The sequence below is a fragment of the Papaver somniferum genome, chromosome 9, assembly GCF_003573695.1.
Source record: "Papaver somniferum cultivar HN1 chromosome 9, ASM357369v1, whole genome shotgun sequence".
Lineage (NCBI taxonomy): Eukaryota > Viridiplantae > Streptophyta > Magnoliopsida > Ranunculales > Papaveraceae > Papaver > Papaver somniferum.
The window spans coordinates 132,076,158-132,098,060 of NC_039366.1; the positions used below are offsets into that span (position 1 = coordinate 132,076,158).

Consider the following 21,903-nt stretch of genomic DNA (forward strand, 5'->3'; position numbering starts at 1 on the left):
CAACTGGAGCACTACTTGTAGCTTCTTATAGATAAATACATATTTAATAATTTGGCTAGCTTTTGTTATTCGAACAGTATAAGCTTATCAAAAAGAAAAATGAAAATTTTCACGCTTTATTTTTATAATGTCAGTATGTTTCGATTACTTACTAAGTTATACCCAATCCTAAAAAAGAAGAAGTTTGAGCTTCATTATATGAGTATTAGTCTCAGGTAGGAGTATCGACCGTGGAATGAAAGCTTGCCTAATAGAGAAATCCTACCCCAAAATAGCGCCGATTACGGTAGTTAGTGCTTGCTCTTTCCCATTTCCAGTATCCTTGTATAGACATATTTGGGCCAATGATTCTGATTCCTGGACTCGATATGTTCCAGAATAATTGATAAAGAGCAGTACACTCGGGTAAAGAAGAGGCATTGCAGGTGAAAGGAAGCATGTGAAATGGCTAAAGGTTCAAGCACTGGGGATCATTAGTTCCGGCTTTGTCTAGAGGCATTGATGGTGAGGAAGCAGTACACCAACAATGACATACCTAATGAACCAGATGATATCCACTTTTCTTAATCAACCGGGTAAACCAGCTCAATCAAGATGACCAAAAAGACCGGATCCTACTTTTTCACTTGCACCTTCTGATCGAGCTAATGTTGTATTCGCTTCTTCAAGATCAGATCGAAAAAAGGGATGGTCGTAGCACCTAGTGCCAATGTCCTAATTGGTAGAGACTGGTTCAGCGAAGGCTAAATCCAGGATCCCCTAAAAAAATTGAGTTGAAAAGCTCCATAATAAAGTTATTTCTTTCTTAGTCATACCTTCGCCTAAAAGGAGAATCACACTTTTTGTCGATCTTACGTATCGAGGGACTTTGGTGACTCAACCGACGGAAAAGGCTCCTCAAAGACTCGACTGAGAGCAAAAGAGGTCTGAAAACTCAGAAGATGAACAATCTCGATTACCGATATAAGAACTAAAGCCTCGGAAAGGGGTCAAGAAAGCGAAGGATAATATATTGATGCCACTAGTTTTTATTGGTTTTATGGAACGATATTTACTGCTTCATATGAGAGAAAAAAACAAGGGCTATTTTGCGTTTCCTCCCCTCCCAAGATCGCTAATTAGCATTTCCTCCCCAAATAGATTAAAATTAGTGTTTCCTCCCATCGTTAGTTTTTCCATCCGCTGCTCTATTAGCCGAGTCAGCACCTATGCACACGTGGAAAATTTAATATTATTATTTAAAATCTACCCAAAATACCCTCATACTTCTGTTTAGAATATAACTAGGGTACCCGGTCATTAAGGCCTTCTCTCGAACAAGTGATATGCATTCACAGATGGTGATGGAGACAACTCTGTTGGAATTCTTCTAATTTTTTTTATTAAATGTCCTTCCCAGCAAAATCAAATCCATACACAACCAGTTGATATCTAACAGACTAGGAATCTTAAGCATTCATCAATTTCATTCTCAATCAACAATCAAACACCAAATTGTGAATGATAGTAATAATCTTTGATTTTCTAACCTTAAGCATTCAACAGTTTCTCTTTTGCCCTAGCTTTTGATTTTGCTGCTCCATGTTTCAAATTCGTTGGTGCCATAGTATTTGATTTTGGCTCCTCATCATCGTGAATAAGGATTACGGTCTCCTCTGATTTCAGATGAATTGTTATTGATAGAAAAACTCACCTGGTATCTCATTAAAGATATTCTAACACAAATATCTACCCCTTAGTCCAGTCTATAAGTTGGGGCTAAATGGAAATCTTCTAAAAAATTGAATAATAATAGAAGCAGATAGAATAAAATCCCGGTTCTCCCATGGATGAGAGCTCATATAAGTGTTAACCACATTCTATTAAAACATGTTCCTGAACTTGATCCCAGGTATCACCAAACTCTTTTTCATCATCCGAATTTTGATTCCTGATACCAATATTTTGGTTTGCGGCGGTTAAAAGGATTTGCAATTGTTCTAATTTTTGTTGATTTCGTCTTGGTTTATATGAAATTTTAGGTAATTGGGTGTTTATGCAATTCGGTCATGATGAAATCGAAGACGGAAGCTCTAACAATTTTTGGAAATTTTTGTGTATTGTAGCTCAATAATTTTTGGGAACTTTGGTGTGTTAAAGTAGGAAAAACACGGTTCAAATTGTGTCATCCAAGGTGATCGTCATTTTTCTGTTGATTGTCTTCTGCTGGTGACAGTCGAACATGGGAGATTATGACGATCTGGATCAGATAAGAAATGAAGAAGAAGACTAAAACTCACCGTTGATATCGAATTTCTGGATCGTAAGCGGTCCACGTTGTTTTTAAGTGTGAGGGTAATTTGGGTATTTAACCATCATTTTTTATTTTTTTGCCACGTGTGCACAGGTGCTGACAAAGCTAATCGAGCAGCGGATGGAAAAACTAACGACGTGAGGAAACACTAATTTTAATCTATTTGGGGAGGAAACGCTAATTAGTGATCTTGTGAGAAAAGAAAACGCAAAATAGCTCAAAAAACAATAAATGCCGTCGTTAGAAGAAAAAGATGTCAGAGAAAGAGCCCTTGTATACGATCACGTCTCGCTGAGATCAAGTGACTCGTCTCATCGATGGACCAGGACCTGCGATTTGACTGACTACACTGCCTGGGAGTTGCATGTCTCCTGGATTCACTTCGACCGACGTAGATTCGATTCTGATTCAAAACAGTCAACTCACAGTCTAGTCAAACAAAATAAAGAAGGTAACCGGAACGCGTCAATACATGATCAAAACCATTTGACGGGACCACCGTTTTCCAAGTTTTCCTTCTGTAGTCCTCACTGCCATTGAAATCTCTCTCTTTCTCTCTCTGTTTCAATGTTGTTAAAATTTCATCATCTTCAATCAAAAATTTAAATTAAAAAACCTAGAATTAATTTGATCAAAAATGGCGGAAAATCAAGTAACTTCGCCGAAATCAATTCTATCAACAAATTCAATTGATTCAATTCAACAGCAACAACAACAAAACCCCAGTCTTCTTTCTCCTCCTTGTTCGAATAACAATAATATGCTATCTCCGTCGTCTTCAATGGATCATCAGATCTCATCTCCTCAAATTTCTATAACTCAAACACCTTCGCTTTCAGCTAATTCATCTCAATCCTCTTTACTTCAACAACAACAACAGCAACAACAGCAAATTAACCCTAATGTTTTACAACAGCAACAACAGCTGAATCAACAACAACAATTGAACCAACAGCAACAGCAACAGAATTTGATGTCGCAGAAGAATTTTGGTCAAATGCAGAGATCACCATCAATGTCAAGGATGAGTCAATTACAGCAGCAGCAGCAAACGTATGGTATGGCGACTGGGACAATGTTACAACAAACGGGTGTATATGGGCAGATGAATTTTGGCGCTACATCGAATCTCCAACAACAGCAGCTGCAGCAGCAGCAGCAGCAGCAAATGGTTAGTGGGGGTGGGGGTTTATCTAGGTCAGGTTTGATTGGACAAGTTAGTGGGCAACTGCCAATGTTGCCTGGCCAAGCAGCAGCAGCAGCTAATGCTCAATATAATATTCAATCTCAATTGATGGTACATACTTCGCTTTCGTTAATTAGTATAGGGTTACTTTAGATTGAACTTACGTATTTCCTTTTTTTTATTGGAGTTATAATTGGTTAGTGTGGAATTTTTGTGCAGCCTAGGCAAAAGGCAAATTTGATCCAAGGATCCCAGTTTCTTGCGGGTAATAATCCTGCACAAACATTGCAAGGACTTCAGTCATTAGGAGTGGTGGGGATGGGTCAGCTTGGACAGAATAGGTCACTTGCTTATGCACAGCAGTTAAAGCAAGTGCAAATGAGGCAACAACAGTTGCCCCAACAGACATCTCTTACTTCTCCTCAGGTGCTACATTTTAAACGTTTATTGAAATAACATCAATTGTAAAACTGATATTAAGAGTCTAGGACTCTTTTTTTTTTTTTTTTTGAAATTTTCAACTATGTAAAAGGCTAGTGATAAAAAACTGAAGCTCAACTGCACTTCCTTTATGAGCTTATACTGTGACAATAATGTATTAGTAAAACTCAAACCCCAAATTTAGAACCTTTTCTAGGAAGAAATGTATACTTCTCTCAAATTTACCTATCTGAGGATATGAATTCCGTCCTCACCATTGACACGTATATTTAGCTTTTTCGAGTCTGAATTTTCTCCCATCATCTAGGTCTGCTAGCCTGTAGAAATTTCTTACAGTTGTGTTTTGGTGTCAGGCATTGGTCTTTCTTAGGTTACATGGCAATCTAATTGCAGGATGTTTTTGCTGAAATGTGCCGTAGAAGTCAAATTCGATAACTAAAAAGCATGGGTGATCATTTTGTGCCCATTTGTTCTTTTGCTAGTCTGTTTGGTATAAAAATTAGTGGTAAAGTTTGATATCATAAGGAGATAATTTCAAATTCCCTAGGGTTATTCTGTCCAGATATGCGGACAGCGGATTAGTTGGTTGGTGGCATAAAATGAATAGATGTACTTGTAGTTGTTCTTCAGTCCAATGGTTCGCAGTGCAGGCTTTGAGTTGGCCAAGGAACATCCTTTTAAAATGAAGGAACTTGGTTAAATTTAGGGATGTCGGACCTTGAGTCAGTTGGCGTCTTCCTTCAGTCCATGGTTTTCTGTTATAGAAATCAATTAAAAAAATTGGATGATGAATTTTAATTCTTCCTTTTAACACCACTGTATCTTTAGAAGCTACAGGGTCTACACAGGGCATCATCAATGGCTGCTTTGAATCCCCAATTAGCAGGGTTGACTCAGCATGGGCAACCAACTATGTTGACACAGCAGCAATGGTTCAAGCAAATACAGCAACCAATATCTTCTCCAGGTTCTCCCTCTTTCCAGCTGCAACAACAGCAGAGGCAACAACAGCAGACATACTTGCCTCAGCAGCTAGCATCATCTCCCCAATTGCACACAAAATCCATGACCATGAACCAGCAGCAACTATCCCAGCTAGTAAATCAGCAGCCACAGCTGGTGAATCAGCAATCACAATTGCATCATCAGCAGCAGCACCACCAACAACAGCAGCAGCAACAACTACAACAACAACAGCAGCAACAACTACAACAACAACAGCAGCAACAACAACAACAGTCTCCAAGGATGCCTGGTTCAACTGTTCAAAAATCATTTAGCTTGACCGGATCACAACCAGATACTCCTGCATCTGGCACCACCACGCCTGGGGGTAGTTCAAGCCATGGAACAGAGACAAACAATCAACTTCTTGGAAAAAGAAAGATACAAGATCTGGTCTCTCAGGTCATTTTTACTACCTTTGACCTGGACAGTTGATGATCCAATATTCATTATCTTCATAATCGTAACTTTTTTAATTTCAAGCACGAAATGATGATGACGTTCTCTCTATTTTCTGTTGAAGTTGTGGAAATCCGGGTTTTGTGTTCCATTATCTACCCTCCCTTGAGATGTTAAAAATCTGGGAGTGGCTTGTAATTCGGGCTTTGGGCTCTATGAAGAGCTTAATTTTTTCACCTGGTATCAATGACTGGTCTTTTTGTTAAATGAACCACAAATAATCGTGTCTGCGGAAGACATATGAAGGGCTTTAGATATAGATGTGGGTCCGGGTTTTCTTTGTTCATTTTCATTAAATTGATGTATAGTTTGCACAATTTTGTCATTAAAATCTTCCTTTTAAAGTTTCTTAAGCTGAGTATCTCCATTCCTTTTTTTTTTCCAGGTGGATTCACAAGGAAAGCTGGATTCTGAAGTTGAAGATCTCCTATTGGAGATAGCTGATGACTTCATTGATTCGGTAATCCTTTATATGATATTCCCTTGTAAGGCAGGATAACACTTTGTAACTCGTGGTTTAGACGATTTACTTATCTCCAAGAAGTACTTCGTTCCTTTTCTTTTTTCTGCAGCAGTAACTTTCTAATTGCTTTACGTCCACAGGACGAATTCACTTCTATTAGGTTGTTAATCATTGTTTCCTAGGAAAATATAGAAATGATACTTCACATTTGGCATTTGAGCATCCTGCACTTTACATATATATGATGCATGCTTGAGTAGGTTTTTCTGATACAACATTTTACAGACATGGTTTTACCCAAGAATTCGTCTTGCAGGTCACCACATTTGCTTGCAGTTTAGCTAAGCATCGGAAATCTGCAACGTTGGAATCCAAGGATTTGTTGCTACACCTTGGTAGGTTTTCATTTACAAAAAAATCTCTCGTCTCATATTTCTGTAAATTTTTTTTATTATTTATTGTTTTTTTCCTGTAATAGTTTGTTGTTGTTAGGAACTGTACCATATGGAAGTGTATATCAGGTCCAGTTTATAATTAGGAAGCTTGTATTGCACCATCGTTCTATGAGGAAAAATTTGTCCGTGGAATTGTAAGGGGGGATTTTTTAAAATTAATTGTTGGAAGGAAATGAGAAGGCATCCGTGCATGTGTTGTGTTCCTGTTATGGAAAGTAAGACCCTTCTTTGTTATTGTGGGGTATATAAGATGAAGTGCACTATGCCATTTGTCCCACGGAAAGCAATAGTTGCAAGGCAGTCTCATGGACGAGATTCGATGCACACGAGAGAGTGAGGCCAATGGACTCCACACTCTATCTGGCAATGTGGACCAAACATCATTTTCCAACGAAAAAAAGAGTGTTTTTTTTTTTTTGTTGCTTATCCTAATACAAATTGAACTGTGAGCTTTCAAATTGAGGAATCTGAACCAAGGCAATAATTTGCAGAGAAGAATTGGCATTTAACAATCCCAGGATTTACAGGCGAGGAGCAGAGATACTCAAAAAGACCGGTAAGAATCTCATATCGAGTCTGTGCTGAACTTTTTTTTTGTGACTATGCCGTATTGTTTCGTAGAGTTCCTATTCAAATGAGAGTCCATCAAAGAGGTAATATAAAAAAATTCAATTCAGACTGCCGAGTTTCTGCTGATTAATAGATGGTTTAAATTCCCTTGGCTACTTTGGTGATATGTTGCATTTGTTAAATTTAATGTTTTGTGAAAGAAATGGAAACCTGTGTTTAATTATTTTCTTTTATGAATAATGTGAATGCAGTTATCCGGTGATCTTCACAAGAAGCGTCTCGAGATGGTAAGACTGGAACCTGACTTTTGAAATCAAATTCTGACTCTAGGTTTTATATCCTCAAGTCATACATAAATAATTGACATACATAAATCATTGGATCAGATACGAGCTCTTATGGAATCCTCGCAACAGCCGGAGAATACGAAAATGATCAATCCTAAAGATACCATGAAACAGGGATTTATGCATCCAGTTGGAGTTAACCATCAACTTAAAACACCCACAAATTCGGAGCAATTGGTTTCTTCGTTAGCTGGATCTTCAATGTTGCAGCAACTTCCCAGGTTTTAATGGAAGATATATAATTCATGCCCAACTGCTGGGGGCTCAACATAACTCGGTGTCTAGGATATAATTGTAAATAGTCATCATGTGTGGGTGTTTTAGGTCTTTTTATAGTTGTACATTATGTGTTACTTTTGTCTCACATTTTTTGATCGAAAGCGAAACATGTTCGGTTGTTCTTCTTCGTTTACTCATGAATACACATTATGTCGCTCGAAAGGTATCTATCAGTAATTCTAGAATGACGCAAGGAAATTTAGCAGTAACTTGGGCAATGCCAATCAAGCAGCTGACAGGTTACCCAATATGTAACAGACGACACAAAGGAACCTTCTCAATTACAACATGGGATCATATAGTTCCTAATTTCTTAACCCAAATTGTATTATTTGACTCTAGGGATAACTTAATCTCGTGCAATCCTAATTTAGTTTGCATATTCCTCCTTACACTATTTTTCATTTTTATACATTGTTGTCTCTTTCAATATTTTTTCATCTGTATACACCATAAAATAACTTGACACATGGACGGGGATTACAAGCCGAAGCTGGACACAATAATACAATCGCGCACACCGAATCAGTTTTGAGTCTGCTTAGAAACTAAGCTAAGGATAGTTTAGTAAAATACTTGTAACCATTCACCCTATATAAAGGAACATTATTAGGTTAGAAAGGAGACGGAACCAGCCTCTTTCCTTGACTACTTTTCTCGGAAAACTCCATCTTTGATGGAGCTTCATCACCTTTGTAATGAAATCAATACTTAATAAAACTCACACTATCATTATCATGTGGATGTAGGCACTGCCGAACCACGTAAATCACTTGAATTGATGTCTTCTTACTCTTATTGCACCTTATATTTTGCTTATGATTCTTGTTTTTATTCAATTTGTTTACTGTTTTGTTATTTCAATCAATTGGTTGTGGAAGCAAACTATTTGTGTTCACAATTTGGCGCTAGAATCAGGTTATGAGTGAAGAATTTATTCTACCTTCTCAAGATGTATTTTCTTTTGAATATGATACTAATTTCTGAAATTTGTTTTCAGTTTTCTATCTCTTTCGACTCAGATTTCTGTCAATTTGTTATTCTTACATAGAGAATCTGCTGGGGTGCCACCCAAAATCTAACGAATCTCATGTGAAAAGCCAGATCTGGAATGCATGTTAACTGTTTGTCAAAATAATCCAATGAATTAAAATTGTTATGAAGAGACAAGTTTTTAACTTTTTAACTTATTTTAGTCTTACACGAACTTGTGCAAGTGCTTACAGCTCGTATCTTGTTTAAAAATGTTTAGTGAACCTTTATTTTTATACTTGTTTTTTGACCGACTTTGAGATTTGTCTCAGCCAGCTTTGTTGGGTTACAAACCAATGTCGTTTGTTTTCCTGAGATCCTTATGGCTTTCATATTTGGACGATCAAAGTTTCTCTTTGGTTTTAGAATTGTAATCCATGTTCTAGTCCTTTACCTTACAACCAGTATGTTTCCCAAGTATTTGTTGATGTGCAGGGACTACACACCGAAGATGCAATTCATACCCAGGCAACGATGCTGCAAAGGATGGTGGTACAAAGTGATGTCGATGCTCCAAATGAACCAGTAGTCTTAAATCCAAAGACGATGACACCAACCGAAGTGCAAACCCACTGATCAGGTCCTCATGCCAATGACGATGAAGTACAAAGTTCACCCAAGTGAACGATGAAGGACTAATTATGATGATGCAGTCCTGACCCAATCAACGTCGTTGGCTCAAAGTCACTAAGAAACCGCTGCTTCATAACCACCGAAGAAGCAAAGCAAAGAAGCAACGATGATCGCTCCAGTCCCCTAATGTGATGATACACACGTGAATGGATCGTCCATCAATTAAAAGCTCACCAGTAAATGGCTCAACTCAGGATGAAGACCATAAGGCTCAGTTCAAATTACGGACCAACTCACCTTTAAGAATGCAGCAGCTCAAGTAACAGTGCCAGCATCGCAACGAAGGATCTAAGAAGATAAGGTTTCAATCCAAAATCCGACGTCCAAAGTCCAAAGACGATGACACCAAACTGACGTGCAAACCCGATGAAAGCTCTGGTCTGTATGGAGATGATTGTATGCACGACGATGATGCAAGGTCCCGAGATGACCATTCCAAGCCCGCCAACGAAGGCTCTTCAACCAAGCTAACACGAAACAGATGGCGTCCCGATGCAAAGAAGAGGATCCCGATGGTACAAATTCTGATGCTGGTTATCAAAGTATCCCGAAGATGCAAAGTCAACAACGATGAACATGCCAAGTATAGGCTAATAGGAGCAATTGACCACGTTGTTGTTGCTGCGATGTGAGGAGACCAACCGACGAATGCGGACCCCATTTAAAGAGGATAACAACAGTTCGAGTTGGAGGTTGCACTAAAAGCAAAACAAAGGACGATCCAAATTCCACAACGCTGATCTTTGATGAAGACAATCCAAAGGGTGTCAACGACGAGACCAAGTCTTGCTGAGATGACCCAATTCCGAAGATGAAGAGCCAAAGTCTCGCTACGATGATTCAAGGCTGAAGACGATCCAAAGTCCGATGGTTCAAATTCTGGTGACGACGATAAAGAGCACCTCAATCCCGATGATTACTCCTCATCTCCGATGCTGCAGAGCAACCAGAGTAGAATGATGACAATTCAGGCCAGTGGAAGATTCAAACAACGAAGATGGCGTACATTTAGCACCATCAGCAATCTGAAGCACGCACGAAGAATCATTGACAGTATGTTTAAAGCTCGCATAAAGATTCGGACCACATCCATACCAGTTTAACCAACTCACTTCGCAGAGAGGCAGCAACCCAAGTATGAGAATCTGGACTCCAACGATGATTCAAAGTCCATTACGAAGGGTCTCCCTCCGAAGACGAAGGCTTTTTATGACGAAGGGTCTCCCTTCGAAGATGAAGGTTTTTATGACGAAGGGTCTCCTTCCGAAGACGAAGGCTTTTTATGACGAAGGGTCTCCCTCCGAATACGATGGCTTTTTATGACGAAGGGTCTCCCTCCGAAGATGAAGGTTATTATGACGAAGGGTCTCCCTCCGGGTCTCCCTCCGAAGACTTAGGCTTTTTATGATGAAGGGTCTCCCTCCGAAGACCTCCTATTGAGTAGAGGCAGCAGCCCAAGTGTGAGAATCTGGACTCCAACGATGATACAAAGCCTGCTTATGATCCAGATGACCAAGGACTCGAAGCCATCTCCGCACTTTTTAACGTTCACAGTTCTAAGCAACACTCCAATAACGAAGAGAATCTCAAGTCCAACGTAACCAGGCTCAAGTCTTACGATGACGATGCAAAGCCCTGGGATGACGGTGCAAGGCCGACAACGAACAATGGTGCGAAGTGGAACACGACGATGGTGCCAAGCACGAGGATGAAGCTCAAGCAACGATGCTGATAGTACCTGGAAGTGTAGTTCGTTCGGTGATGCTATAAATTCTGCCAGAGCAAAGCCCAAAGTCCGAAGCATAAACCTGATAAAGATGGTTCACCCATGATGATGACAAAGTGCCAAAGTTCCCACAGAGGACGATAATTCAAAGTCCACGATGAAGTACAAAGTTCACCCAAGTGCAAGTCCAATGATGATTCAATATCCGATGCCGATGCAAGTAACCTGAAGTGTAAAACTGCTGCATATCCACCAAGTTGTTGCCGACGTAGAGATTCAATTTACGTCGTGAAAATTAACGCAGTGTTGCTGCCATGAAGAGGAGAGCCCAGCTCGAGTGTAGAACAGCACTAGCAACACACCAAAGGAGAAACGAAGTTGGTTCCACTCCCTAACACCGATGATATGATGCTCGATATTGATGATCCAAGATTAACCCGACGTGCGAAGCATCTCATAGTTTGATGATCCAATATTAACCCGGCGTACGAAGAATCTCGCAGTTCAACGAGCGAAGATGACAAGCCATAGTCCATGACGATGCTCTCCGAAGACAATGAGCCCAAATCTTTCTACAACAATCAACAACGATAATCTTTGAGGACAACAATCGAAGGACCAAAGACGATGATAGGAAGTACCTCTTATCAGCAGTGGAGAGCCGCATTTTTCATTGTTTCATATTTTTAATTGGTTATGATTACGTACATACTTCAAATTGGGTATATAGTTCATACTTCTTATTGTACTGCATACTTTTTGGCCAAATATAATTCTTCAACGAACCTTCATACTTCTTATGAATTGATTCACTCGAGAACCGATACTTCTTATTCGAAGAATACTTCGGAATTTTTTCTTATACTTCTGCTCTTTAGTGACCATTTTTTTTTACTTCGTGTATTTCTTGGTCACGATGATCCAAATTCTGACAACGATGATACCAGTAACCCAAAGAGAATACCTGATCGATAATATATCTTCGGTCCTATAATTTAAACTAGAGTTCAAGCAATGATATTATACGAAGACTCCCAAGTATCAATTTTGGTAGCATCAGAAATACAACGATGGTGCAAACCCGAGGGCTGTAACAGTATAAATCCAAGGGCGATGATCTAAGGCCCAAAGATGATGACCCGAAGTCTTGGTACGACGATACAAATCCCAGTGATGATGATCTCCCAAGGCTGTCACAAAATTCCTAATAACAATGATGATCTCCAACAACGAAGGCCCTGTTGACGAAGGCTCTAACAACGAAGGCTCTGTTGACGAAGGCTCCAACAACGAAGCTTCTGCTATTCATCGAAGACTCAGGTAAGGAAGGTCCAAACAACAAAGGATTTGATCCAACAACGAAGGCTCTGTTGACGAGGAATCCAACAACGAAGGCCCTGTTGACGGAAGTCCCAACAACAAAGGCTTTACTCCAACAACGAAGGCCCTGTTGACGAGGACTCCAACAACGAAGGCTCTGTTGACGAAGGCTCCAACAACGAAGGCTCTGTTGACAAAGGCTCCAAAAACGAAGGTTCTGTTGTTCATAACGAAGGCTTTGCTATTCTTCCACCATACTCCATGAAGAAACGAAGGTGCTCCACACCGATGATGTGAGATCTGATGCCAAAGAACAAAGTGAACCCGCATATTACGATGATATAGCCCTGCAGATCTGCGGACTATGGAAGCAGCCTCACCACAGGGGCAAGGAGAAATCTTCAGCAGTAACCAACATTCATTTACTATACCCACGAAATTCCTTTAGGGGAAGTTACTTTCGCTTCCACAAGCTTTGACAATCAGCTTCCAAAATCAAAAGGGGGCATACATAGGACATACAATTAAAGAGTTTGTGAATACTTATACTCCTTTAATAACTTTAAATTTTGTATACATTTTTACATATACATGCATTTCTACAATACACTTCATGATCTCATTTTGCATAAAGAGATGGGGCAAGCACCGCCACTCTTTTTTGGATACGGACTTATATAATTGAGAACCGAGGCAAGCACCACTGGTCTCAAACATTTGTATTGGGGAAAGCACTTGCGTGCAATCTCTCCGGACTCCCCCATAAGCGTCTATGAGTGTACGACCTGGGGGAAGGCATCCAACAGAAAGAGATACCCATCATGTTTAAACTTAGACCCCCACCATTTAGTAGTCCCCTGGTCCGGAATTGGCTAACGGGGTGACAGGTCCCAAACATAGCACAAGGTAATCCCTTCGTGAAACTATGGTCTCAAACACTCATGCTCATGCTCAGAGACAATGAATTCATAAATCTACGCAAGGCTGGGGCACGAGCAGCCATACAAATTTCTTAATAAGTTTACTACTGCATAAAGAAGTTGACATTTATTCACTGATGTTATTACTTATACCATGAATTTACCTTATTGATTATAATACATGAAATATCGTGCACTTACATTTTTGTGCCAGCTAAAACTACACAACAAGTCAACGAATTCAAGTAACCCGACAAGGTCCACATATGATCCTTAGCTCAAGCAAAGAATCACATGAGCATGAAGACGAACATGAGTAGATTGTGGGCGCGTAAGGATGAAGGCAAGCAAACCGATAGAGCTGGATGTAAACAAAACCAAGAATCTACGGACAGCTGCTGGTACGCACCAACGGAAGAGATGTCGCATGACTGATGCCGGAGCTGCCATGTAGATAAAGCAATGGTAATGTAATGTAAAATCCGCAGACGTTGTGAGATACAAATTGTTGCTGCCGCTACTACAAACTGTCATACTACGACAAGGGGGCATCGTTGCACACCTGCCAATTGCTACCGCGACGAACCAATGCGATGGGCTTACCCGTTGTGGTAGAGATGCACCCAAAGCTGTAGCATATGGAGTAAAGAAATACATACGGTGGATGAAGATCCACTTATGCTGCGTCTCATCCTCGGAATATGATGGATGAAGATCCACTTATGCTGATTGAGACGAACCTGTATTAGTGCTACCTAACGCTATGTTTTGCTGCCTACCCATTGGAATTGCACGGACAGTACAACAGAGGAGAGCAGATGCAGACCAGTTCAAGGTTAGAGACTGCATCAGCATCACAACAAAGGAGCTACGAAGATAAAGCCTCGATCCAGATACGATGCTCAAGTAGGACTATCAACCAATACTTACAAAGTACAGAGGACCAACATGACACAATTCTGATGCCAACGGTACAAAGTCCCAAGTACAAAAGAGATGACAATGATACAGGTAAACCCGATCATAACTCCATTTCGACGAACAAAGTGATACCGATGATGCAGTTTCTGTGACAAAGGATCATGGCCGACGATGATGCAAAGCCTCGTGACAAAGATGCAAAGCCTAGTTACGAAGGTGTAAAGCCGACGATGGTGCTAATCCCTGCGACGGAGGCTAAGCCAGTCCCTTATTTTTCCACTTTTATGCAGGTCCCACGGGCCATGAGAATTACATAGAGACTGCAGTTCAAGTAATGACGATCACAGTTCAAATGAATGTTGCACATATGTGCGTACAGGGGAGCAAATCTACAACGATGACATAGGCAGTGAAGCTGGGGCAGCAACGAACCTCTTGCGGATCATAAAACAAGGCTGAAGTGTAGCGGAAAAGCTCATGGTGACGATGCTTCCTACCCAAAGCTATATACAAGTTGATGTCACGAAGATGGTCGAAAGCACGAAGATGATGTTTGCTGCTGATACTAGGGTACTCAAAACTTGGTGCCAATAATGCTACATGGCTGAAGTGGTGTTATTATAAAGGAAAGGAGATGATAGTGTATTCTGACAAGCCAAGTATGAAAATCACATATCAATAAGGAAGGGTAAGGTACATTTTTCTATGCAGGAACATTTCAAAATTTCATTAAAGAATAGGGGCAAGTATTAATACTTCGACGTAGTTTATTCTTTACCAAAATTTCTTCACAAAGAGCACAAAAGACGGACGAAGGATGCACTGACCAAAGCACGGAAGAGCAGGGCGAAGGTAATTTTTCTTAAGGATCGCTCATCATCAACCCTCAAGAAAAGGGGCAAATTATATACACCATAAAATAACTTGACACATGGACGGAGATTACAAGCCGAAGCTGGACACAATAATACAACGGCGCACATCGAATCAGTTTTGAGTCTGCTTAGAAACTAAGCTAAGGATAGTTTAGTAAAATACTTGTAACCATTCACCCTATACAAAGGAACATTATTAGGTTAGAAAGGGGACGGAACCAACCTCTTTCCTTGACTACTTTTCTCAGAAAACTCCATCTCTGATGGAGCTTCATCACCTTTGTAATGAAATCAATACTTGATAAAACTCACACTATCATTACCCCGTGGATATAGGCACTGCCGAACCACGTAAATCACTTGAGTTGATATCTTCTTACTCTTATTGTACCTTATATTTTGCTTATGATTCTTGTTTTTATTCAATTTGTTTACTGTTTTGTTATTTCAATCAATTGGTTGTGGAAGCAAACTATTTGTGTTCACATCATCCATGACGCATGTGACTTTTTTTTTAATATAATCATTTGAATGGTACCGATAATAGTTGGTTGTTTTCGCACCACGACATAGCTAACCTTATTTAATCATTTAGTAATCACAATTAGGATTCGATCGTTTTCGCGTTTAGACATCCAGCTTATTAAGTTTCAACAAGTGGTTGATTGGGGAACCATAATGTTGTAGTATGAATCACGACTTCGCATTAGGGTTTTTCATCTACAATATCATAGAACTTGCATATCAACTTCAAACATCGTAGCACCAATCTTTAATTATGAGTCCAAAACTCAAATATTTTTCTACTTATATAATAGGCCTTACGTGCGTCATTCCTAAGGGAGGTGTTTACTTCAGTCTGTTGCTTTATTGACGGGCTTTATTTTCAATTTGATTCTTCACAGTTAACTTTAAGAACGGTTTCTTCTATATTGGAATTCATTTGTTTATTTTTGATGCAAAATTATTAGAAGTACAGTGGGAGGCAGTATCCTCCTGCCGAGAACAAAGATCAAAAATGAAGTTGTTGGAATTCTAGTATGTGTCTTAAGTTTATATATAATTTATTAGGAAGACTTATAGGACTGTGAGAGAGGTGCACTGTATGCTCCATATAATCTTGTAAAATGAATTGTCTATTGTCTTGACTATACAAACAAAATATATTGTCTATGCTATTTTGACTTTATGCCATTTTCTTTCTTCTTTGCATCTGTCATTCAGCTCATCTGTCACGGAACTGGAAACTAGTAGAAAGAAAAGAAATCATATTTTAGGTTTTGGGGAGGGTAAAGATCAAAGACAATTAGAGTCATGACTCATGAAGCCTTAATTTTGCTTTATTAAGGTTTAGATTGCACGAGAGGTTAATATGCCCTTCCAAATTATTAACCATCAAATGTCCCTTTTTCCTCCTTTTCGATAAACTTGACAGAAAAAAGGAATAACTAGAGCTTAATAATTCTACTAGGTTAACCAACAATCTCCGGTGGTGGAGTGTTGTTCGAGTTGTCAACTAAAACTCTATTACAAGCATTCTTGGCTAAGATATCAGCCACACTATTAGCTTCCTATATATATATATATATGAGTAACTCAAAAACACTCGCTTTTCATCTCTTATGTCATCACTTAGAGGTGTAAAATATGTCGGACCGGCACAGCCTAGCCTACGAAGTCACGTGCTTAGTGTGCTACGTGTTGTGTGGGTCGTGCCGGAGATTTAATCGTGTTGCGATGTGTCGTGCTATGCTAGCCCATTTATTTTATGTTTTTCAAAGTAAATATTTTTAAAATATTTTGGTTAGTACATGTATTATTATGAAAATTAATCAGCATAACGAAAATAAAATGTCAAAAACCGGTTAAAATAAAGATTTTTTTGTGAAATATGTATGAAATATAATGTCTTGCATAGTATTAAGTTTAACGTAACCAATTCTAGATGGAAACCACTGCACATTTATCTCCATTGTGTTGGAAGGACGAATCACACTTTTTATGTCAGCGAGTATCCTTTATAGCTTCGGAAATAATAAACATGCAATCAACTTCTTTGTGATTAAAGTAAAAAGCATTCCTAGCCTGCCACATGTTCCACAATATATGAGGCAAGAAGGAATCCCAATGTACCTCACAATCCAAATCACCAAGTTTCAACAACTTCATAAACCAGGTTAGATTGAAAGGTTTCGGCTAGATTCTAACACCCCATTTTGAAAAAATAAAACCCCAATAGGCTTAAACTTGGCACGTTTAGAAACAAATGAAAAGAATATCCAAAATCACACTTGCATAAATTACGATCTGGGTTATTTACCAAATTCCTCCTATGAAACCTCTCTTCACCTTTAATAATAAAATCCACACAAAATTTCTCACCTTTTGAGGAGATCTAAGCTTCTAAATCTTCTTTCAATCATTATTAAGATTCAAGTTATAATCAAAGCAAACCTGGATATTATAGCCATTTTTAACAGTGACTTGTCCAGAATAGGTGTGAGGCCAAATACGCTTGTATATCAACCCATTTATCATTAGCAGTAGGTATATCAACCCATTTATCATGCCATAAATTAATCGAATCACATGTATCTAAACACAACACCATTCTGCATTATCTCTAATAAGATATCTTCCTTGAATAATGTTTGCATTATCTCTAATAAGATATCTTCCTTGAATAATGTTTCTCCAACAGCGAGACCTCCTCGCTTTCAGCTCACACTCCCGTAAATCACTATCTTTAAAATATTTTGCTTTTAGAAATTGAGAAACAACATAATTTGGATTCTCAATAATACTCAGAGCCATATTGCCTAAGAGAGCCAAATTATTTTTAGAAAGATCTCTAGTACCTAAACCGCCATACACAATATGTGTACAAACATTATCCCATGCACCCTATCTTTGCCTTTGACATCCTTCCATAAAAATTGCCTTATAAATTTGTGAATTCTTTTAATAATTCGTACACGCACTTTTATGATAGTTATAACATGAGCTGAAATATGGTCAATTGCATATTTTACGAGAGTAGACCTCCTCATCCCAACAAAGTTGGAAGTATTATTTTTCCAGCTTTGCATTCTATTTGATACTCTTTATACAATAACATACTCCGCCCGTTACAGGAAAAGAGTTACTTTTCCTTTTGAATTATGTATCTACAAAAGAGATACTTTCATTTATAATAGGTTGAACATCCAAAACTATCATTCCTCGTACTAATGATAATGGAAATTGTGGGAATTAAATGGTTTTTTTGAGGGTTTTTGTTGAGGGTGGTTTTGGAAATAAATTTAAAAGTTACTCTCTCACATACTTGCCTTAAAAATTGTGAAAATTGGAAAAGTAACTCTTTTCCTGAAATGGAGGGAGTAATACTAATTAATAGCTAAATACAAGCCAGATTCATGGATAAATTTGACACATGTCGATTGAGCTAAGTCTCTTGCCTCTCTTTTCTTAAGATTAGTAGAAATAATAAGATAATACTTAAGAAGATTACATTCCTGACCAAACCAGTCAAAGAATTTATCCAAGATTTGAATACCGTTTGAATGAGAAGTCTTAAAAACATATACTATCATCAACATAAAAGCAATGAGATACCTTAGGAGCTCCACTAGTAACATAATAAGCATTAACACCTCGTTCGGTTAGAAAAATTGGAAAGCTAGAAATTCAATTATGGGGTAATCCAATTTTTGGAATTGGATTTCAAGAAATTCGATTCAAATCCGAAAAATTCATGTTCGATTGAGGTAATTTTGTTACCTTTGTTTTGACCCCGAAATTCAATTCCATTGCACTATTGGAACAATGCAATGGAGATCTATCATTTTGGAGGAAATTGGATTTCTAGGAATTAAAATTCTTTGATTCCATAAAGTTCAATTACGCTGTTCGGTTCAAGGAATTGGGCGCATTCCCTAGGCATTGGATTCCAAGGAATTCAATTCCTTGAAACGAACACGCTGTAAGTTTTTTTTTTTTTTTTAACCTTGTGATTTATAAGTTTGAAAAACACTTCAAGACACGATAAAAACAGATAAAGGGATAACAGATCCCCTTGCCTCAACCCCTAGAGGGACAAAAGGACTTAGTAGGAGATCCGTTAATCAAAACCTGAAAAGAGACAATAAAATGACAATAGAAAAACATTCGTACACCATTTTTATCCGGTGGTTATGAAATCCAAAGCATTGTTATCCGATGACTTTTTTTCCGTTCTTTATATGAAATTGTTAGATTAGCTTGATAAAGTATATTTTTTCACTATTTCTTGGGTGGTATTACTTAAAATTACATGTATTGACAAACAATCTCTGTAAGAAATGTGGGGTGTAGTCGGTGGAAAGAGTTTGGGTTTGGTCAAACTCTATCTTGATTAAACTTGTTCCTAAAGTTTAGGAAATCTTAAGAACCAGGTTAGGAAAACTTGTTTCCAAAGTAAAGTTTTCTTAAGAGCCAAGTTTTTGTTCTCTATATATAGGATTAGAATCATAGGTTTGTATAATCCAACCAAGAAGAGTGGTAAATCCTTGTACTTAGGATTTTGGTCTCTTTGGTAGGGAGGATCGATTGCTACCGTGAAGGTCAATATCGGTGTGAGAGACAAACTTGTAGAAAAAGGATTTTGGTGTTCTAGTGTTTAGGGTTTGGGGCTTTTCCCTAAACCTAATGTCTCCATGTTTCTCCTCTGTTAGTAGCAGCTATGAAGACGGTGTAGAAGAGAAGACACGAGGTTGGTTTGATGATGGTTAGAGAATTGATTTTTATGTTTTATTCGATGGTGTTCTCGGGTATGTCTTGTTAACTCTTTGGTTCTTGTCTTGGGTTGCGGAAAGAGCATGTAATGGTATTTGATTTAATGGAAGTTTTTCTGGTGGTGTTGGCCGTGGATGTAGCCTGTAAAGGTGAACCACGTATATCTTGTGTTGTGGTTGTGTGTGCTTCTTTATCTTAGGTCTATTTCTTATTAATTCTCTCATATTTGGTTCAAATCACCAATTGCCCTTTGTGATCCTGTGATACCGCTGTGCTCGGGGTGCCAATTTTCCCAACAAGCAAAACAATACAATGTTTTTTCGTGGATATCTTTGGATTGCGGCAAGTATGATAAAGATATTTTGATAGATAATATGCCTAGGTTAATTGGGGGCCATGGAATTTTGTTTTCCACCCAAATTTTTCACGGGTGTAAAAATCGGAAGATGAATATACTATTTTACCCTTGATTAATTTTTTTTTCAAGTAACGATCCTTCACCGACATTAACGACATTTTAGGGTCGTCATATACATCATGATCAAAACAATAACGACTCTAAACTGTCATACACTAACGACTCTTTTTAGAGATTGACGACAGTTTATAACGATATTTCTAAAACATTAACGACTGTTTAAGTCGTCAAATGCGTAACCAAAACAATAACGACCCTTCCAAAGGGTCGTCAGGGAATTGATCATTTTTATGACGACCCAAAACCGTCGTACATTTCCGCCATTAATGAATCTTCGACAGTTTAGAGTCGTCACTTAAACAGTCTAAACATTAACGATTGTTGAGGGTCGTCAATGAAATTTTTTAATACCCTGACGATTTTTCGTAACCTGGAAAAGTTGCAGGTTTGGGTCGTCATTTTTGGTGTCAATACATTGACGACTTTCTAGAGTCGTTGGTGTATACATCCCTCGACATTGACGACTCTTTCTCTGAGTTGTGACATACATCCAATCCATGGGAGAATTTAAGATAATCTTACCATCAACACAATCATCTTTGTTGCTTGAACCTTCCCCAACATCATTTCCCCTACTTGAATTACTTACTTCTAAAAAAATTGATTCTAAAATCTGAATTTAATCTAACATAATCTAACCACACTAATTAACTTAACTTAATTAAATTTTAATACTAATCATTCAGGGGCAGTTTAGCCATTTAAAAATATTTTGGTTAAGGGGTGACTCAATTTGAGTTTTAATGACCTGTTTTGTCCTCCAGTGGGAGGCCCCTAATTATTTTTTGGGGTCCCCCAATTAAACTAGGATAAAATGCGAGATATATTAAAACCACGAAAGTTCATTCTTTTTACAAAATTCGTCCCCAAAATTAAACTAGGATAAAATGCGAGATATATTAAAACCACGAAAGTTCATTCTTTTTACAAAATTCAATTTCTCATGGATTTTTTGTGTACGTGATTTGCGCGTAGTCTACCAAACCAACTTGATTGGCAGGATGAAATTTTTTCCAACGACGTTTACCAATTTAGCATCATGTCCTGGATCATAAGAAAATTATTTGGAACGAGTGTTTGCATTTCTAATATAGTTTGCTTAAACAAGATATTGTGTATGTTACTCCCTCTGTCCTAAAACTTTTGTCCTCTATTTTATTTTTGTCTGTCCTAAAATACTGGCCTATTTCTGTTTATAGTCATATTTTTGGTCAAACTCTCAAATATACCATACAACTTTTATAAATTATAAAATTATTTTTGGATATAACCAACCTACAATCTTAAATAATATCTTCACCAATAAGAAACAAATCTAATAAATCAACACATAAAGATTTTTATTTTTATCTTCTATTTAAACATTTCTATAAATAATAAAACTACTAAGTATGTATTTATCTTACATACTCCATAATCCATATACTCCTTTTAATTTTGGTAATAACATAGCATTTAATAGGGATAGTTTTGTACACTCCTATGGTCTCCTTAATATCTTGACTTAGTCAAGGCGGACTAATAATTTAGGACGGAGGGAGTATATTTTTTTATTTTTAAATGAGCTGTTAGGCCAAGTAAATTGGCAATATTAACGGGCAGCCAAGCCCGATAGTATTAACGATCTAATATGCCAGATATTAGGTCGGGCAAAGATGGTGACCATACCCACCATGTTATTTAAATGGGCTAGGTCAGATCATGACGCAATGGCTTCCTTGTGCGAG

General features: G+C 38.2%; 1 protein-coding gene across 5 annotated transcripts; it reads left to right on the forward strand.

The window, feature by feature from the left end:
* The first annotated feature begins 1,404 nt into the window (after window positions 1–1,404).
* LOC113310021 (transcription initiation factor TFIID subunit 12b-like) lies at window positions 1,405–7,683 on the forward strand. Of its 5 annotated transcripts, none has more exons than XM_026558558.1 (9): window positions 1,408–1,891; window positions 2,022–3,590; window positions 3,699–3,905; window positions 4,749–5,327; window positions 5,770–5,844; window positions 6,164–6,242; window positions 6,794–6,858; window positions 7,124–7,159; window positions 7,259–7,683. In XM_026558558.1, the coding sequence occupies exons 2-9, from the start codon at window positions 2,931–2,933 to the stop codon at window positions 7,445–7,447; spliced, it is 1,890 nt and encodes a 629-aa protein (XP_026414343.1). In that variant the 5' UTR covers window positions 1,408–1,891; window positions 2,022–2,930; the 3' UTR covers window positions 7,448–7,683. The 5 variants fall into 5 exon arrangements, with proteins under 5 accessions (XP_026414345.1, XP_026414346.1, XP_026414343.1 ...); XM_026558559.1 differs by having other exon boundaries at window positions 2,106–3,590; XM_026558560.1 differs by having other exon boundaries at window positions 1,405–3,590; window positions 4,752–5,327.
* Window positions 7,684–21,903: the final 14,220 nt, after the last annotated feature.

Excerpts from the sequence above, each read along its gene's own strand:
- LOC113310021 (XM_026558557.1), top strand. The coding sequence starts at position 2,931 with ATGGCGGAAAATCAAGTAACTTCGCCGAAATCAATTCTATCAACAAAT. Across the intron at positions 6,243-6,793 it reads GGATTTGTTGCTACACCTTG|AGAAGAATTGGCATTTAACA; the intron begins GTAGGTTTTCAT and ends AATAATTTGCAG. Across the intron at positions 6,859-7,123 it reads AGAGATACTCAAAAAGACCG|TTATCCGGTGATCTTCACAA; the intron begins GTAAGAATCTCA and ends ATGTGAATGCAG.